Below are 20,199 nucleotides of genomic sequence, written 5' to 3'. Positions count from 1 at the left end.
TATAGTGAGTAAGATAGAAGTAGTTAATAAACCTCCCCAAAAACGGTCGACAGGTCGTGGCTAAGTAATGAACGAACGAGAGCTCATTTGTGTCACGTGACAGCACTACTATAAAATATCCCTTATTATACATTCCCTACTCTGTGATCACCTTCCCCCCTCAGATATTCTAGAAGAGGAAGGAGAGAAGGAGGAACCACACAAAGGAATGTAGAACGTGTCAGGAGGAGACCTCATCACCCAAATGTACACCGCCTCCGGGCAACTACTGGACCTCACCTACCGGGCTGGCCGGCTCTATCATACCTCACCTACCGGGCTAATACACGGGTCTTCATAGTGATATGACTGTGATTTCGAATAAACTGATATTTACTGACATTTTTGGTCAGGTTCATGGTTAGGACATTGGACAGTTGTTATTTTTTACTTAGTTTGGTAATGTTATAATATTCTTGATGTCAACTGTTTTATAGCGTAAATATTCTGTTATTCTAACAGCACCGTCATAAAAGTGTTTTAATCCTTCGAACATATGTAGCTGATAAAATAACATGTTGTAAAATTATTGAAATGTGATGTGCTCTGGTATCCGTATATAATATATCGACTATATATTGTATATGGTAGAATCTAGATAGATAAGAATCTGGTAGAATGTAGAATGTGGATCTATTTAACAGTTGGAGCTGAGGCACCTTTAAGAGTCAAATCGATTTCAATTTCAATTGCCCTTTCAGAAATCTCACCGTTGATAAACAGAGCTACAAATCTAAACACTTGTGAGATTTATCCTTGGCCGTGTAACTGTAACAACTTGAAATAGTGGTATCTGTTCGCGATGCAAAACTGAAAACAATTCGATATTGTTTTATTATACTGCTTATATTTTACCCTTGACCAACAAGATCTATAAAACCTTAAATGAATTAAAACTTGCAGGAATAATTTTATTGCATATTATTGATAATTCGTGAATTTATGCAACCTACAGTACCTAAAATTCAATTAGCTAATTACCGGCCATGCGTTGCATAAACCATATTATGGCCCATTCGGCCATTTCGGTCACAAATCGGAGCTTAAATTGAGTTTATTGCACGCGCGGTGGACAAATTGTGTGAAAACAACTGTGCTGTCACAAATAATGCGCGTTATAGAGGTGACCAATGAAATCACGGCATTAAAAACACGTGATAGCGCGCTGGCGAGTGAATTAGTAAAATCCGCACCAACAGGGGGCGCATTTTCGGTGGGGGCGCCAACAGGCAACGTTACGCCACTGACAACTGAGCACTCAGATGAAGAGCTAGTGAGCATCTGCTATAATATGTGCTATAGTATGTTATACCTGGGGACCTCAGGAGATATTATATTTATGTTCATAATCATAGAGATTAGGCGGAATGAGATTAGGCAGAATGACAGGCTGAGCGCGGCCCAGTAATATCAAATACGACAAGCTGTGCTACGAAGTAGCGCGCGCCGGGCCAGACCATTAACAATGGTCAACTATAAGGTAGAGTATTTTTTAAATTAACTTAAGTATAACTATAAGCACTTAAATTCAATGAATAAATCCTTCTAGTTTTTATATCTTAATCAATATTTATTTGTCATACGTTGTACGTTGTATGACCCGCTGCGCACGAAGTGCGCGGCTCCCCCTGTATTATTATGTATCACTATCGTCAGGACCATAGTGAAACGACCGTGGGGGTCGCAACGTGATACAAATATTTATACCGTATAACAGAGACTGAAAGTGGCGTCGGGGTAAGCAAAACACATAGTGTATAATACAATAGGTGTCCTGCGGTTACAACTTTACAACATACTTCTGGTTAAAGCAACCCTCGAGTAATAACAGTTTGTGGTATGTGATTGGAACTTGGCATCGCACTAATTGAACCGGACCATTAACCGGCTCCAACATCAGATCACTTCAAATTAAACAGGGGTACAAAACAGTGACGATTAATTAAGGATTTCAGTTGACTTAGAAATGGTTTTTAAAGAGCCAGGATAGAGTTCACATGATAATTCAGAGGTCCTCGCAAATTATTTAGCAGTCCCTCGCTCGATCCACAGAGCTGCACCCTTCGGATCTGCACTATACTATGACTTTGATGGCAAAGCTGCAAAATTTTACAGTTTTTTTGTTCCCCTTTGTTTGTGAATCTCAATCGATACTCTGTAGATTTAAGTGTTATTGGCAACATCTTCTATTGTTTCAACTGGAACTTGTTAAATAGTTGCAGATCAGATCAGGAGACTTGAGGACAGCAGTCTTACACAAACATACCTGCTCAAAACATTCTTCATACCAGCTAATGGAGTATAAACAATGATATGACAAATTCCTGAAATACCAACAGTTGTTAACTTTAAGAACAATAGTCTTCCATAAAGACCCGAGCGTGCTAAATCACTCTACAGTCGATCTTCGAGATTGTTCTAAAAGGGCCCCCGACAGTTGAAACCAACTTCAATCGATGTATTTTCGGACGCTGATTCCGAATCACCCCTTATGACATAGGGTTAAAATGCTCCCCTGACGAGATATTGGCGAAAAACTGTCTCGACTCTCGATCACGTGATATGACCGTATAAGGAAGTTAGTCCAATTTCTCGTTAGGGTTAGGGTTTCAGCATATGATTTTGTTAAGGATTGGGTTAGGGTTAGGGTTGGGATCAGATTAGAGGGTTAGGGTTTCGAATAGTCGTTCAGGACCAGCTAGAGAACGAGTTGAAAAAGTCACGTGACAGTCGAGTGTAGAGTGATTAATCATCATCCATAAAGACCGTCGACGAGTCCAACCCTACAAGCACATACCAGCTAATGGAGTATAAACAATGATATGACAAATTCCTGAAATACCAACAGTTGTTAACTTTAAGAACAATAGTCTTCCATAGAGACCGTCGACGAGTCCAACCCTACAAGCAAACTACAGTGAAATATTTTTTTGGACTACCTTATTTAACTTGAACAGTGACAAACTTTAATTTAATTTATATTAGATTTATTACAGATTATAGTAACAGACTGAAGTGTAGCACAGTTTACCTACCATACTGATACTATAAGTTATATCTTGATGCAAGCTAGTAAGGACGTAGAGTATCTTGATTATTGAATATGCAAGCAAACTATTGCATATTGCATATTGACACACGCTGCAATTAAACCCCTTTTGATCGCGCGCACGAAAGGTATACAACGTGTAGCAAGCAAACTACAGTGGAATTATCATTTAGACATTAGAACAGCCATCTTACTGCCGCACTCAATGAGGCTTCTCACAGCGACACAGCTTGTATCACGTCGTGACCATGACCCCCATCGTTGTTTCACTATAGAGTTTCGGCGGGTCATACAACGTATGACATACAAGACACAGCTAGATCTAATCGGCAAGATGCCTTACTGTGCCGCGCCGAGCTGCGATGAATTGACATCGTCAATTAAGGACGTAAGGTATCTTGATTCTTGATGCAAGCAAACTATTGCGAGTACGATACTACAAATATATCTTGATACAAGTAAGCAGACAAGGAGGAATGTTGAGACCAAATCACAAATATGATGAGCACAGCTGTCCTCATATAAATATAATAGCTGCTCCACTTCCAGTTCACTATTACTGGTCTAAATTTCTTCGAAGTAGCGCGCGCCGCTTTCTTCTCGAAATGTTACTGGGCCATTAACAATAGTCAAGTTCACTAACATTAGTACATAATAGTTCTTTTTAAGTTTAAGTTCTTTGTTAAAGACTCTGGGACGATATTTCATTTTCAACGAGCGTGCTAAATCACTCTAGAGTCGATCTTCGAAATTGTTCTAAAAAGGCCCCCGACAGTTGAAACCAACTTCGATGACGATAGATGTATTCTCGGACGCTGATTTCGAATCACCCCCATGACATAGGGTTAAAATGCTCCCCTGACTAGATATTGGCGAAAAACTGTAGCAAGGCACGGATTTTAGAAATCCGTGCCTCTATTCCCCGAGAGTTTCCACGCCAATTGGCGGGAGCTCTAAACACACTACGCGCCTCGTTGTGTGACTCCGGTGACTTGTGGCGGGGCTTCTGAACACACTGTGCATTTTTACTCACGCCATGTGGCCCGTCGCCACATGGCGTAGTGTGGGCAGACCCTAATCTATTAATTTCCTCTCAGTGAAGAAATTAAACACTTATAATTAAAAAACACAGAAATAAGTTCTAAACAATAAAAAGCAGCATTCTAACTGTCACCACAGTGCTAATCTTTTGTACATCTGACATTCCACGACTGTGATAGTAGCCCATCATAATAACACCCTTATTGTGAATTCAAACAGATAAAAACAAGTTCATAACATTACTCGTTTACATCAAGTCAATGTCAAATTGTTACAGAGTTTAATTAGCAGCAACACAAACAACCACATCTATACGGATACCAGCTCGTTACTTTAGGAACAGCTCGTTACTTTGGGAACAGCTCGTTACTTTGGGAACAGCTCGTTACGTTGGGAACAGCTCGTTACTTTGGGAACAGCTCGTTACTTTGGGAACAGCTCGTTACTTTGGGAACAGCTCCTAACTTTGGGAACAGATCGTAACTTTGGGAACAGCTCGTTACTTTGGGAACAGCTCCTAACTTTGGGAACAGATCGTAACTTTGGGAACAGCTCGTTACTTTGGGAACAGCTCGTTACTTTGGGAACAGCTCGTTACTTTGGGAACAACACATCAGGATGACAATACGTCTTGTATAGACTCTATAACCATTTCCCGATCCTTCTTATTAAGTAGATTGTAGTCGATCAGCTCATCAGTAAGTTTGGCCGGACTATCCTCCTGAAGAGAGATCTCTGTCTCCATCTTCCGGACCATATGATCGTTCATCGTGAACTCCAGAGACAAGTTAGCTTTGTCGGGATCGTTTCCTTTACAGACGATCTTCCCGTTTATCTTCAGAATGAGTCGGTCCTCAGCCTTAGAAATGGTGGGTTCAGTTTCACTCTCAGCAGGACACTTCTCCTTGGTCTTCGGAGACTGGATCTTGATACCACACAGGGGGAACATGCCACTCTCCACGTCAGAGGACAGCTTCTCAATATCCAGAGGCGAGGTCTCATGTTTCTTGGGCACGGTGTCAACTATTATAGTCTTGGTGTCTCCCTGCTCCAGCTTCTTAGGATCTATTGCTTTGACCATACTGTGTCCCCACCGGTTGAACATGGCGTAGTATGCGATAACCTTTAGCGGCGGCACCTCTATGAAGATAGTGTGGTTCAGCAGCTGTCCCACAGACGCGTTATTCCCGAAACATTCCATCAGCAGAGTACCCTTATTCGCTCCACAAGTCTCCAGGACCAGTCTTCTCTCATCCTCTGTTAGATCTCGTCTGTTTTTCTTCTTCTTATCGTTATCATAGTTAATCGGAGCTACATCTCTCATGTCCGACTCCTCGACACCAGTAGCGAACACTTCTAACAAACAGTTTCCAAAGTCAGAGATATCCTTAGAGTTAGGAGTCTTGTAACACGCCTTTTCATCGAAGTCCTTATCCTCAAGCAGTGAAGAAAGAAAATCTTTAATTATGTTTGGAGCGACGGAGCCCACTTTAATGATACCATCGTGGTGTATGTAGATACTGTCACAGTTGAGGTGGCCATGTGTAATACTGGGAGCACACGAGTGGAGATAATCCAGAGCTCTGAGAATCTGTCTGCTCCATCGTCTCCAGACCCTAGCTCCGATCTTCTTCTTGTTAATTCTACTCCTCCTCAAGAAACTTCTGAGTGTGCCGGCTGAGGTGTACTCTGTGATATACACTATCTTGAACATGCCATCTTCTGCTGAATCATGTATCCAGTACCCGCTGTATTTTATCAGGTTCACATGCTCTATTCGTTTGAAGATCTTCAGGATGGCCTCCATGGCTTCCTTACTGGTGTCTCGTCTTATAAGAGAGTGCATCTCCTGACTGATTTCTATCTCGTTCCAGACAACCTCCTTTCCTTCCTCCATATCTATAGCAAGAAAACTCCGTGTCAGGCCTCCAATACCTTGAGCTTGAACCTGTGATATGGTAGTTGGTCTAGTGTTTAGGGAGATGTTTAAAAGATGTGATAACTCATTTTGATATCTAGTTATTTGCTTAAGGAAAGATTAGACTTGGGCGTTGTTTTTAACTATCCCTTATTTATAACTTTTATTTGATAAAGACAACTCACTGGTTGGTCCCGTCTGTACCACCTCCCATCCGGACTCTGCTCCACGTACTCATCAGTATCGCTTGGGATATCTTCTTCTGGATCGTTCTCTTGCAACATCATCTCTAAATGAGATAATTTAATTTACTTACTTAAGTATCATGTTACATTTAGATTGCTAAAATCATTGGACTGAGTAAAACTGAGTAATTAGCCGAGTGGGTTGAAAAGTGTGATAAATTCTAAATAATGACCTTTTGAAAGAGACTGTTAACGAACCGCGTTTCCATATATAATACCATATATTACATGTATTATAATACGCATATGTTTTTCTGAACTACTCAATAGTTCGAAATAACGTACGCGCGTGAGCGCGCGGTTCACATCACATAATTGATTCGGCGCCGCGCCATACTGTCATGCAGTAGATGAATCCATAAATTTGGAACATTTATGGATTCACATTTGAGTGCTGGGAAGGCTCAATTCGGTTGATTGAGGAGTAGGAGGAGGAGATTGAGGAGGAGGACTGGGGGAGGACTGAGGTGGAGGAGGACTGGGGGAGGACTGAGGAGGAGGAGGAGGACTGAGGATGAGAAGGAGGGAAGAAGAGACTGAGGAGGAGGACTGGGGGAGCACTGAGGAGGAGGAGGAATGAGGAAGGAGGAGGAGGACTGGGGGAGGACTGAAAAGGAGGAGGAGGACTGAGGAGGACTGAGGAGGAGGAGGAGGGGGAGGAGGACTAAGGAGGAGAAGGAGGACGAGGAGGACTGAGGAGTGAGGAGGAAGACGAGGACGAGGACTATGAGGAGGACTAATGACGAGGACTGAGGAGGGGGAGGAGAACTTGGGGGATGACTGAGGAGGAGAAGGACTGAAGAGGAGGTGGAGGAGTAAAAGGATGAGGACTAAGGACAAGGAGATTCGCGATTACCTGGAAAAAGTTTTGTCAATAAAGAAGTACATAAGTTTTGATTTGTTTCTGAATTTCATTCGAGCTTATTTGATAAGTTATTAAGTTATTGATTATTGTAAACATTGAAATCAAAGTTTGATAAACAAGCTAGAAACACTGTCAATAGTACACCAATATACATAAACCAAGCAAACTCAGTAGCTTTTATTTAGGGGGATGTCAATCTTAATCCCCGGACATTATTTATAGAATATCGATAATAAATATTTAATAAACGTCGAAATTCATTTTTGAGTACAAGGTAACCAAAGATTAGTAAGATTTAAAATCGATACCAAATTCGTTAAATCATGCGAAAGTGAAAGTATTATCAATTAATGGAAATTTTTAAAAAAGGTGGTATTTTTCAATAAGTATAAGGACGTTTTATTCAGTTGTATTCAAATTGTCCTGAATATCTGCTATCAATAACCAGTGCTATTTTATAGCTATATAATAGCCTCAGACATAATAATGTTCAATCCGTAGTCCTACTGGAAGCTCTGTGGACATCCCAGCTTAGGTATGTTCTGTAACTTAGAAGACTTGGAAGCACATATTCTCTCAGTTTTCACTTCCCAATCAGGCATGTTAATCGCCGCTATGACGTCACCCTCAGCATCCCAGGTCATCATGGAACACTTCATCGCGTAGGCTTCAGCAGCATTACATCCAGGCTTGAGGACCCTATCTACTTTAGGTATTACCACCCAGGGGTAGAGATCGTTTTGAATGTTCATTCCTTTACACTGGTCATAAACACAGGCGTCAATAAAGGGTTCCTTGTCGTGCACGCAGTTCTCAAAGTCGTGGTTCCCAAAGATCTTGGCGCATTTCTCTTCCGCCTTCTTGAATTTCCTAGCTCCGCAGAGTGCCTCAATCTGGTCCATGGTAGGGGCTGGGGTTCCCGCATCACAGTTCCTGTCCACTTTCAGACTCTCTGAGAAGACTATGAGGTTGCTGTTCTCCGTTCCCAACACATTCCAGTCGTTCAGGGGGTCCTGGTCGTTGTTCCCACAGAGCCCCTGTGTTTGGGCAGTTTGAGGTACTTCTATTGTTACTGTCGTCAGACCATCCCAATACACCTTCAGCCAGTCCTGCACCACGTTCCCGTATTCATTCTGCTGGTCTAACAGAAGACTGACTATCAGTGTGGTTCCTGAGAACTCCACGTCGAGCTCTCCTACTTTTATTGGTGATTTCAGCTGTACTGTCTCTATTTTCTTCCCCTTGTGGTTCACGATCCACCCTCTCTGCAACTCAACAGCATCTCCTCTGGCGCAGATAGTGACGGATTCCAGGCACACTCCCTCAGCCAGGTGGCCACATGGTCGCATTCTCCCGTAGATGAACCAGCTAGCGGCGTCTTGATCCAGTGCCAAAACGTAATCACAGCTCGATCCGGGTAAGTTGTAGATACTCCCATCAAATGACACGATGTGAGGGTCCCCAAACACCTGACAAGAAGACCGAGCACTGCTGATCATGGTTAGCGCCCCCCAGTTTGGGAGGGATGTACTGCTGGACTCTGGACTAGCTTCTGTTCCACCGGATACCGGGTTATTCTGGGCCTTGTTAGGTCTCTGAACGTGAAGGTAGAACTTGGCTAGGTTAACATCACATGCTTGTAGGTCAGTGTCCTTGTTGATGCAAGCCCTGCATCTGTACCATCCCTCATCACTCTTCGTAACGTACTGCTTGACGAGGTATATCTCTGCAGTTTCAGTGATGTCGATCCTTCCGTTCGGGTGACTTGGTCGAGATTTAGTGCTCTTTGAGTAATCAGCCCACCAGCCGTGCTCCGGACTGCTTAAGTTACGTGAATTGTCGTCCTCGTAGATCAGGCTCAGCTCCAGGTCGTGTTTAAGGTGTTTAGGCCAGTGTGGCAAATGGTCCGCTGCATCCGAGGCCTTGCATTCAAATTCGACCATGTCTCCTTCTTTCACAGTTTTGCTCTGAGAGTAAGAGTGAAGAACTGGATAAGGCTGAGGATCAAATACTCGCATCCTTGCCCATACCTCAACAGAGGATGAGGATGTTAAGGGTGAAGATGTGGGTTTTATTTCTGGAAATCCAACTATTGGTTCTTCAAATCCAACTGCTGGATCCAACTCAACATCGTTACATAATGATACCCCGGCAGTGGTGAAGAAAAGTGCAAAAAGCACTAAAACAAGTCTTTGCGTCATCACCCAGAAAACTACAACAAATCGTAAGCTCTGCAAATATTAAAAACGGAAATTTGTGCAAGAATTGATATAATATCTATTCTGTGCCCAAAAATATCCTAAGGTTCTGATTATAATTATGCAAAGTCTGCAATAATATCAGGTCCTGCAAGTAACTCAATTACACTTTTTAAAACTTAACAGTTCAATGAGTTAGTGAGAGCACTAAATCTCGACCAAGTCACCCGAACGGAAGGATTGACATCACTGAAACTGCAGAGATATACCTCGCCATAGCATTTAACGGGGATTTAACGCTCCAACGTTATAACTCCGTCTGATTCTGACCAATCAATCCCCAAAAGGAAGAGGAGGAGGAAGAGGAAGAGGAGGAGGAGGAGGAGGAGGAGGAGGAGGAGGAGTAGGAGGAGGAGGAGGAGGAGGAGGAGGAGGAGGAGGAGGATGACTGAGGAGGAGAATGAGGGAAGAAAAGACTGAGGAGGAGGACTGGGGGAGCACTGAGGAGGAGGAGGACTGATGAAGGAGGAGGAGGAGGAGGAGGAGGACTGAGGAAGAGGAGGAGGACTGGGGGAGGACTGGTGAGGAGGAGGACTGAAGAGGAGGAGGACTGAGGAGGACTGAGGAGGAGGAGGAGGATGAGGAGGAGGACTAAGGAGGAGGAGAACTGAGGACGAGGAGGACTGAGGAGGAAGACGAGGACGAGGAGGAGGACTATGAGGAGGACTAAGGAGGAGGAGGAGGAGTAAAAGGATGAGGACTAAGGACAAGGAGGACTGAGGAGGGGGACGAGAGCGAGGACGAGGAGGAGGTCGACTATGAGGAGGACTGAGGAGGAGGACTGATAAGAAGGAGCAGAAGGAGGAGGAGGAGGAGGACTGGGCAAGGACTGAAGAGGAGGAAGACTGATGAGAAGGAGGAGGAAGACTTAGGAGGAGGAGGAGGAACAGGAGGAGAAGCATCTAAATGTTATTTCCATAACATTTTTTGTCTGTTTTTGTCCGTTCTAATTTTTGTCCGTTTGAAAATATAGGGTACCGAACGGACAAAAACGAACACAAAACATGATCCCCTGAAGAAGAGGAGGAGGACTGAGGAGGAGAAGGAAGAGGAGGAGGACTGAGAAAGACTGAGGAGGAAGGGGAGGAGGAGGAGGAGAAGGAGGAGTAAAAGGATGAGGACTGAGGACGAGGACGACTGAGGAGGAGGACTGATAAGAAGGAGGAGGAGGAGGAGGAGGAGGACTGGGTAAGGACTGATGAGGAGGAGGTCTGGGGGAGGACTGAGGAGGAGGAAGAGGGCTGAGGAGGAGGAGAAGGAGGAGGATGAGGAGGAGGAGGAGGAGGAGGAGGAGGAGGAGGAGGAGGAGGACTGAGGAGGAGAAGGAGGATTGATGAGGAGGAGGAGGAAGACTTAGGAGACTTGGGGTTGGACACCCAAAAAATGAACCCCTTAGTACCATGTACTAACTGTTTTTCTGGAAAAATGGGCAGTAGACCCACCAGTTAGTACCACTAGCAGGAACCCGTCTACCCTAAAGTGGTGTCAAGACTCGAGAGAATAAAATAATTATTACCTATTTAATTCGCGTTTTTGACACTACTTGGGAGTCCAAATTTTGGGCACTAAAATTCTTATTCCTTGGCCAATTTTTAATTTTTTCATGCTGATTTGAAGGCCATTAAAGCATTTGACCCAGTCAAAAAAGTTTCAGTTGTATATCTTTTACGGTTTTTGCGGAAATTCGCGTTAAAGTTGATACCGTGGTGTCAGTAAAATGGCACGGATAAATAAATATATATATATATCGTCTCGCTTTATATATAGTAAGATGTACTAACTGTGTTTTTGGGAGAAAAAATGACCCACCCACCAACGTGAAGTCCGGCACTTGGTACCTGATTGGGAGGGGGGGGGGGGGGGGCAACAGGCATCATTACGCCACTGACAAGAAATGGGGGTGTGCCACAAATATTGAGAATAAAATATGGCCTACGAAGCGCAAGCTTGTAAATTATTACAACACAATGTATTACATACCTTTACGATAATATGAAATAAGTATTAGAACATTATTATAAATTATCCACTTACAGAATGTAGAAGATATACCGACTTACATCACAACTACCATAAGTAGACTTACTGAAATCATACATCACACTATAAATAGATCTTTTAATAGTGATAGTTAAGATATTGTAATGAAGGTTAGCATTGTGCTGAGTACACAGTATATTGAGTAGTTGAGTGCTACTGGAGTATATATCTTGAGTACATTATAATATGTATTTACAGTATTGCAGAAAAATATTGATTTGTCTTAGTACAGCTTCAACTAGAAAATATTGATTTGTCTTAGTACAGAACAGCTTCAACTATAAAATATTGATTTGTCTTAGTACAGAACAACTTCAACTTAAAATGCTCCACTTATTACTTTGAGAGATCAGTTTTACTCTTACTAATAAGTATCATCTATTAATAATATTTCGGTGTATTTCTTGATCAAGGTACTGGAAGCTGTATCTCCGGAGAAAACTTTGATGGAAGAAAAATTTCACCGTTTTGACTGAATTTTTCTTCAGTGACCATCTAGCAAGGTTACTGAGGATGGCCCAAGACACGATTGAGATTCTGGAAGTTTGATTCCCAAGAAAAGCTTTGATAAACGGAAAATCATCAAAATAGAAAAAGAGATTTTGGAAATTATTTTTAAGATATCCTTTTCTGCCCTCTCCTTGACCAAATTTCTCGGTTTTGACTGAATTATTGACCAGTGACCAATCAGTGAGGTCAGTGACAGTGACTCAAGCCGCCATCAAGGTACTGGAGCTGTATCTCCGGAGAAAACTTTGATGGAAATTCTAGTGTGTAGTGGCCAACATGGTTATTACATGGTTATTACATGGTTAAGTTGTGACATGGTCTTACTGTCGGGATTCTAGTCTATGACCAGTTTTAATACTTTTAACACTACTATATAACAAATAATTTGAGTTCAGGGATGGCAACAAAGTATGAACCCGAAAGGGCGTTGGCACGAATCAAATGTGGAGTGAAGATGAGTCCCCAAAAGGCAGATCCATCTACCAACACTATTCCAAAGTCTAAAGAGAGATATTGCCAGTGTGAAGATTGTTTTGCAGATCATTTGTCTGTAGGATGTGAACTTTATTGGCATCTCAGTTGTGTTGGCTTGACAGGTTTAAACGAGGAAATGCTTGAACTTCTTATCAACTGGAAGTGTCCGTATTGTTTCGTGGTACCCAACACCTCAACCGACAATATTGAGAACAGAGCTATCAGGGCTATCCTCAAAGAGGAGATCAACCTGTTTACACCAGCTCTGACAAATTCACTCAAAATAGCCCTCAAAGGCAGTGCAGAGAAAACTGTTGATAAAGCTGTTCGCCTCTATTCTGAGGTAACAGAAAAACCCAGAAGAAGGTTCTTGAAGACATGAGTCGTGAACAAGCTTCTGAAACTCTGAAAAATTTCTTGTTTCATTGACTAGAAACTTGACCAACATTTTTTCATAAAAGAGCACACCAAACCGATATTCAAGCATAATAATATTCTAGCTATAACAAGAATTGCGCCCGTTGTTTCGTTTTGGCGGACGCTAGATTTCCATTCACTATACACCCCCCGCGCGTGAGGGCACGTTTTTGCTAGTAATTTGCGACATTACTTTATGGATATCGAATCTCGCGACTTCAACGAAGTGCCGGGGACAAGTTTTCAATAATTCATAAACTTTTCAGTTCCTATCGTTTTAAGCATCGTTAGGGCTTTCCCAGAAACTAACTCTCATCATCCTAGGATAATCATGTGTCGCACAGCACTTGTTTCAGTAGAGAGTGTACTCGCCTTTACGAGAGAATGACGTGTACGTTTCGGTCACCTGCGGAAAAAGGAAGTGAGATATCGAAAATCTGAGATAAACCCGATCGATAAAATCCTTTCAGGTAGGTGCTAGTCAAGGTTTCATCTCTTTAGACATTAAGATGGCTTCAAACACCTCACAAAAAGTTTTCAAAAGTAAAATTTACTCGCAACTTACAAAAACCACCATAAACGTGCCCTCATAGATTTTTGAGGGCAAGTTTTTGAGCGCGCCGCGTGACTTTGTCTCAGCAACAGTGAACAGCAAGTATAGTTACAATCTCGCAACTATGAACAGACAAGGAAAATATTGTATTAATATCTGTCAAAGGAATTTAATGTATTTTAACAACTTGTTCTAATAATGCTAATAACTAATCGATGAACCTCATAAATGGTCGGCCCGGTGTGAGTGTATAGTATGGATTGTGCTCTGAAATGGGGCGCTGTTATTGGTTAATACAGCGGCCAATCAGGATCGAGCTGGTTTGTGGCTGCAGTCCAAATTTAGGATCATATCTGATTAGGTACCTAATTAGTGATTATGCACTTTAAAGTAAGATTAACTCGGTATTCACAATCCACATTAACAATTGTCTGCAACCAATCAAGGTCAAGCTGACTACTTAACGTGAAAATCATATTATTATATACTATATAGTGTTTGTATCATTATAAGACGACTCATGTTTCTGACATGTCACTTGTCAGTTAAGAGGTGAAATGAAAAGACAGTTAGACTCTCATTTGATGTACACATTTTTCTGAATTGTACATGTAACAATCTTTATCAGTAATCTGTAATCAGCATATAAATCACATACCAATGTATCAAAGTGAAAACTGAAATCTTACCTGACAACACAAATTATAATAGTACCATTTTAACTCTCATGCAAGTTTACTCTTCTACTGCACTGGTTTTAATTGAACTTCCAAGAACTGTCCGGAAAATAAATCAGTCAAAAGCAAAGCCCCCGAATGCACTGTACACAATCTTTGTAATTACCCAATGTATTTTATCGTGTACACTGTACAGACAGTTCCAATTAAATGAAGAAGAGTTGTTTAATGTTCCCACTTCCCAATTACAATCATAACAAACTCAAAATTGAGGATTGTATACGGTACTAATTTCTGCTAAATAAGCACTATATAGACATCACAATTTTAATTAGTGTATATCCCGAGTGGCGTGACGGCTAAAGCGTCGATCACCTCGCCGAGTGGTCGCACGCTCGATTCCCCGTGAAGTCCGCATTAATATTTTGCCCAGATCACTCCGAGCACAATCATTTTTCATGATAAATAGAACATAAACAAAACTGACATGGGCCTGGCTATATCTAATTTTAAAACATAACCCAGGCCGGAATTTTCTTGAATAACTGTTGAGTATCAGTAACCAGTGCAGAAAAAGAGAAGATATTTATCTCACTCCACTCTTAGTCTTTCTGCTGTTCTTACTGTTCTCCACCTCTGTTTTAGTGTCATTAATCGCTGCTGGTTCTTCTATCCTGAATGCTTGTTAAACCGGGGACCTGTATAAATATATAAGTTACAACTATTTTTTAAAGTTACAAATATCAGCTGATTTGCAAAATGTAGCGATTTAATGTGGATTGTGAATACCGAGTTAATCTTACTTTAAAGTGCATAATCACTAATTAGGTACCTAATCAGATATGATCCTAAATTTGGACTGCAGCCACAAACCAGCTCGATCCTGATTGGCCGCTGTATTAACCAATAACAGCGCCCCATTTCAGAGCACAATCCATACTATACACTCACACCGGGCCGACCATTTATGAGGTTCATCGATTAGTTATTAGCATTATTAGAACAAGTTGTTAAAATACATTAAATTCCTTTGACAGATATTAATACAATATTTTCCTTGTCTGTTCATAGTTGCGAGATTGTAACTATACTTGCTGTTCACTGTTGCTGAGACAAAGTCACGCGGCGCGCTCAAAAACTTGCCCTCAAAAATCTATGAGGGCACGTTTATGGTGGTTTTTGTAAGTTGCGAGTAAATTTTACTTTTGAAAACTTTTTGTGAGGTGTTTGAAGCCATCTTAATGTCTAAAGAGATGAAACCTTGACTAGCACCTACCTGAAAGGATTTTATCGATCGGGTTTATCTCAGATTTTCGATATCTCACTTCCTTTTTCCGCAGGTGACCGAAACGTACACGTCATTCTCTCGTAAAGGCGAGTACACTCTCTACTGAAACAAGTGCTGTGCGACACATGATTATCCTAGGATGATGAGAGTTAGTTTCTGGGAAAGCCCTAACGATGCTTAAAACGATAGGAACTGAAAAGTTTATGAATTATTGAAAACTTGTCCCCGGCACTTCGTTGAAGTCGCGAGATTCGATATCCATAAAGTAATGTCGCAAATTACTAGCAAAAACGTGCCCTCACGCGCGGGGGGTGTATATGTAATGCAATATGTATGTACTACGGCAACTATAAATATAGGCTCCAATCAGCTCACTCCATAATAATAATATTGATACACATCAGTACACTATACTACGCATGCCACGTACATAAATTGGGCTTATTACCTAATACTATACACTACATATTATACATTAAAATATACGCCGCGCATTCATTGACAGGCTAGCTATATACATCACATCTCCGCAAGCAATACTCGCGCCCCAGTGACATAAATTTAAAAAGGGACTAGGAATCCAGTCTGGAAAGAAAAAACGGCTACCATATATTTTTAAAACGACTACCATATATTTTTCGGCCGCTCCGCGGCCGGTTGATTTGTCACAGGGGGGGGGGGGGGGGGGGGGGGGGGGGGGGAACCTGACACTTCAATTAAAAGGGGTGCCGGATGAGTATAAAATTTTAAATTTTTAAAGTAAATAAAAAATTTCTGAAAATTCTTAGATTTATTTGAAACACAAGGATATATTTTTCAAGCAACATATGTTCCGCAATGATTGTGTCATTCACTTCATTCAACTGCCATGCTAGCTGATGCGAAACGTATCATACGCTCGTCGATTCGCTGCCCAATAGGTGGCTTCGACATAGTGTTGATATTTTGTTTGTGACTCTTAGATCAGAAGCTTGCTTCTGCGGGATCACTTGTCGTCTTCGATAGTAATACTAAAGTAACCCAGAAATTTATAATTAAGATGGGAAATATCACATCTCGGGAATCAAAGAGTGGTTATTATTGTATTACCGGAGCGAGCAAATGAACCCTATCTTTGAGCGTGCCTCTTCTTATTACCTGGACAGGATGTTTCTACGAATTCTCGTTAGGGTAGAGTCTTAGTGAATGCTTTAGTACTGTGTAATGTTAGGATGGATATTGGAGACGAAGTAGAAAGTGCCACATGGTTTTGAATAGACCCCCAGTGTCTCCTTGGCAATTTAGATATTATGGTCAGTCACGTGATATCTAAATTCAAATTAATTATTCAAGATATTATGATGATATAAAGCTATCTGGTACATTCTTATCCATAACTTCACCGAACAATACTAATTTGACAGTTTAGAGGCCAACTACTTAGGACGTCGGCCAAAATCGCAGATTATCAGACTATCCCCTCCCCTGTCCGACATTCCAAAACCACCCCCCGACCCTCCCCCCCCCCCCGGCCCCGGCCCTCCCCCCACCCCCGGCCCCACCCTCAATTGCCGGAATCCGTGAGCAACCTATAGTAACAACTATAAACAGAACCCCTAATGTCTGCTAACAATTTTTCTTCTAGTCCTAATGTGAGCTTTGTCTCTAAAAACTTAACTGAACTAGCGTTTCGGTGTGTGCAAAAGCTTCCAGGCACGCGCATTCCTTGCCCCGTTAGACCAAACCAACTATATTTACCTCAATTCTCTAGTCTTTTCAGACGCAGAATCTTCTACACTCTCTGACTTCTTCTGATGTCTGGGACTTACGACCCCAGATGTAGCTTTCAACGACGTTTTAAGGGCCCAACGTTCAGCTGTTCATCAGGGTTAAACTGGGCAGGGTCTTTCGGCCAGCTGCCAGTTGTCACTCCAGGTCTTGTTGTAGCGACTACGGACTAAGCCAGATAGTGTAGGAACCTTTCAGGGACACCACCGCTGTTGTGTTAAGTGCCCTCTTCTTCTTTGGCCGGGTGATGTTAAGGAAGTTGAAAATTCGGGGTAATGTGTGGTGGTAGAATCCACGACATCCAACTTCTACTGTAAAGAGATATCCTTCCCAGCCTGCGGTCTCGATCTCCACCATTAGCTCTTCGTATCTCTTCTCTTTCCGGGATCTCTGGTCCTCAAAGTTCTCCTCGTTTACACAGGTCAGCTCTATCAGGATGACTTTCCTGAGTGTGTTAGAGTATATTACCACATCAGGTCTGAGAGCTGTGTTGACGCTATATCTAAAAAAAGAGGTGATTGGGAACCAGCTTTGTTTACTGGTTAATGTTTACTCAAGAATTTATACATACAATAATATATACAATAATTATATACCTAAATCCGCTAATAAGATTTCATTAATTATTGAATACAGGCGCTGCTTAGATAAATGCAATGCCTAGCAACCAACTCTTGCACTAAAAATAAGCTTTAAAACAGTCTGAAGACTATCCAGTCCTGTATAGAAAGTTAAAAGCCTAGTAGGCACCCGCTTAGCACTAACTAAAACTTCACTCACACTGAAAAAACAAGCATTATCACACATGTACTGATAAATACACTCAATTGCGACTACAGCTGAATATCTGTCCCTCCTTAATGTAAAACTTTTTGTCCGGCTCCGCTAAAGCTTTAGCTCTCATGCTGGCAATCAGCTCCTTTCGGGCTTCCCGCTGCTCCAGTGATCTGTCAGGGCTCAAAAACACAGTCTTAAACTTGGCTGATTGTCGCAATTTCCGAGCGTTTGCTAAGATTTGATGTACGATCAAGGAGCTGGTCAGGCAGACTTTCACTGGGCGAGTACAGGTAGAAGTTTTCTTTTTGCCGAGTCGCTCTACTTCCACCTTCGGTTTCTGCCCTATTTCCTCTAAAACCTCGCCGATTCTTACCTCTAACTCTTCCTGCTCCTCCTCCGGCAAACCGAAAACAAGAAGATTTCGACTACGGTCCTCTTCTGCGACTACGGTCTTCACAACATTTTTTAGGGCTTCTGGGCAGATAACTGGGGCAGTTACCGTCTGTGAATTGCTGACAATTGCGCTGTAAGTCTTAATCTCCTCTTTAACTGAATCAGCGACTGAGGTTTCCACGATTTTCTTCATAGATTCCAGTTTCTCGGACTTACACTGAGAGAGCTCCTGCTGAACGCTGATGAGAGTTTCCTGGTTCTGAATCAACTTTGCCTGAAGAGTTGTGCAGCAATTTCGGTACGACTCCACAGTTTCCATTAAATAGCCAATGTACTCATAAGACCGACTACAAATGCCAACAAGTTCTGGCTTATTCACTGATTTCGCAAACTTCGGATCTGCTATGTCCGTCATCTTTCCGTACGGTTTGCCAAAGTTCCGCAACTGCTCTTTGCTCCAAGAATAAATCTCATCCCACCTGTAGTTAATACTTTCCAAGTCCATCTTTTCCATGATTACAGTTAAAGTTACACAATACAAGACGAGCGACAGGCTGAGCGGTGTCGTGATAACAGTAGAGATAAGCCTTGCGATAAGAGAGCAACAAATCAGCAGCAAATGTGAATGTGCTATTACTGAACTGGTTAACCTCATTTAATCACGTTTGGAAATTACTTTTTCTGATCATTATGAACCTAAAATTTAGAGTTAAAATTTGCTGACCGAAATAACAAAAATTAAAGAGTGTAATAAAATATTAACCTCAATTTTATTATAATGTTGTATAGTCAATTTTGTGAAAATCGGTACGGTTAACCTCAATTATTAAAAAAAGTTAAGCAGCTACAAATATGTGAATAGCAGCAATGTTTTTGTCATCAAAAATTATATTGATTTAGAAAATAATATTTTGGTCGATGTTTTTGACCCCTTACCCCCCCCCCCTCTGGCCTTAACAGAGCAAGTATATGAACATTCCTTACACTTGTAGGGTTTCTCTCCCATGTGAGTCCTCATATGTTTGTTTAGGTCACCTTTCGGAGCACTAAAATATGCACATTCCTTACACTTGCACTTGTAGGGTTTCTCTCCAGTGTGAGTCCTCATATGTTTGTTGAGGTCACCTTTCTGAGCACTAAAATATGCACATTCCTTACACTTGTAGGGTTTCTCTCCCGTGTGAGTACGTTGGTGTATAATAAGAATTGATTTAACAGAGCAAGTATATATGAACATTCCTAATTCCTTACACTTGTAAGGTTTATCTCCCGTGTGAATACCTAAATGTTTCACAAGATCACTGTTCTCAGTACAGGTATAAGAACAATTGTCACATTTAAAAGTTTTCCCAACAGGAGAAGTATTTTCTTTGCCCAACCTGACTGATGACCGTAAAGAGTTTAACAAGACATTTCTAGTAGACATATCATTGATTGTTTTACCATGATTTTCTCTGATATGTTCCACAAAGAACTCATCATACAGGAAGTGAGCTTCACATTTCGGACAAATGAAACCATGTGATACTCTAGTCACCTCCACCTGTTTAGTTTTTATTTCCTTTTTGATCGGATTTAAATCTATGTTACTCTTTTCTTTATCAGCAGCTCTAGAGGATCTTTTACTTCATGTTAACATGACAAACTTTCCTGCATTAATAACTGATTAATGAAATCAAAATACACAAAATTTCCAAATTCAAATAACTAAAATTAATCGTTAATTACCAGTGGGTATAAATAAATGGAATATTATTAAATTATAATATTTAGACCACCCTTAGACATCTCTATTGTATCTGTACCATGCAGCTATAATGCAGTTAATAGATGTCATATCAGAGTCATATAATAAAAATAACAAATAATATAGATTGTGGAAAAACAT

General features: G+C 41.4%; 2 protein-coding genes across 2 annotated transcripts in view; both read right to left on the bottom strand.

Moving 5' to 3' along the window:
- Positions 1-17,159, bottom strand: part of LOC134811758 (alpha-mannosidase 2-like) — a 53,131-nt gene extending 35,972 nt beyond the window's left edge. The window contains exon 1 of the mRNA XM_063818805.1: positions 17,150-17,159. The gene's annotated coding sequence lies outside the window, so the exon portion shown is untranslated. The remainder of the gene's footprint in view (positions 1-17,149) is intronic.
- Positions 4,209-6,350, bottom strand: LOC134811213 (nuclear receptor-binding protein-like). Its single transcript, XM_063817970.1, has 2 exons — positions 6,233-6,350; positions 4,209-6,077 (listed from the first exon to the last, which is right to left on the bottom strand). The coding sequence occupies exons 1-2, from the start codon at positions 6,332-6,334 to the stop codon at positions 4,743-4,745; spliced, it is 1,437 nt and encodes a 478-aa protein (XP_063674040.1). The 5' UTR covers positions 6,335-6,350; the 3' UTR covers positions 4,209-4,742.
- Positions 17,160-20,199: the final 3,040 nt, after the last annotated feature.

The sequence above is a fragment of the Bolinopsis microptera genome, chromosome 2 (genome assembly GCF_026151205.1).
Source record: "Bolinopsis microptera isolate Bmic1 chromosome 2, MBARI_Bmic_1.0, whole genome shotgun sequence".
Taxonomy (NCBI): Eukaryota; Metazoa; Ctenophora; class Tentaculata; order Lobata; family Bolinopsidae; genus Bolinopsis; species Bolinopsis microptera.
This window is presented reverse-complemented; position numbering and strand designations above follow the sequence as displayed.

What these genes read in the sequence shown, in the direction of transcription:
- LOC134811213 (XM_063817970.1), bottom strand. Translation starts at nt 6,334, where the DNA reads ATGATGTTGCAAGAGAACGATCCAGAAGAAGATATCCCAAGCGATACT. An exon ending in GGTACAGACGGGACCAACCA is followed by an intron (nt 6,078 to 6,232) that starts GTGAGTTGTCTT and finishes ACCATATCACAG; the next exon opens with GTTCAAGCTCAAGGTATTGG.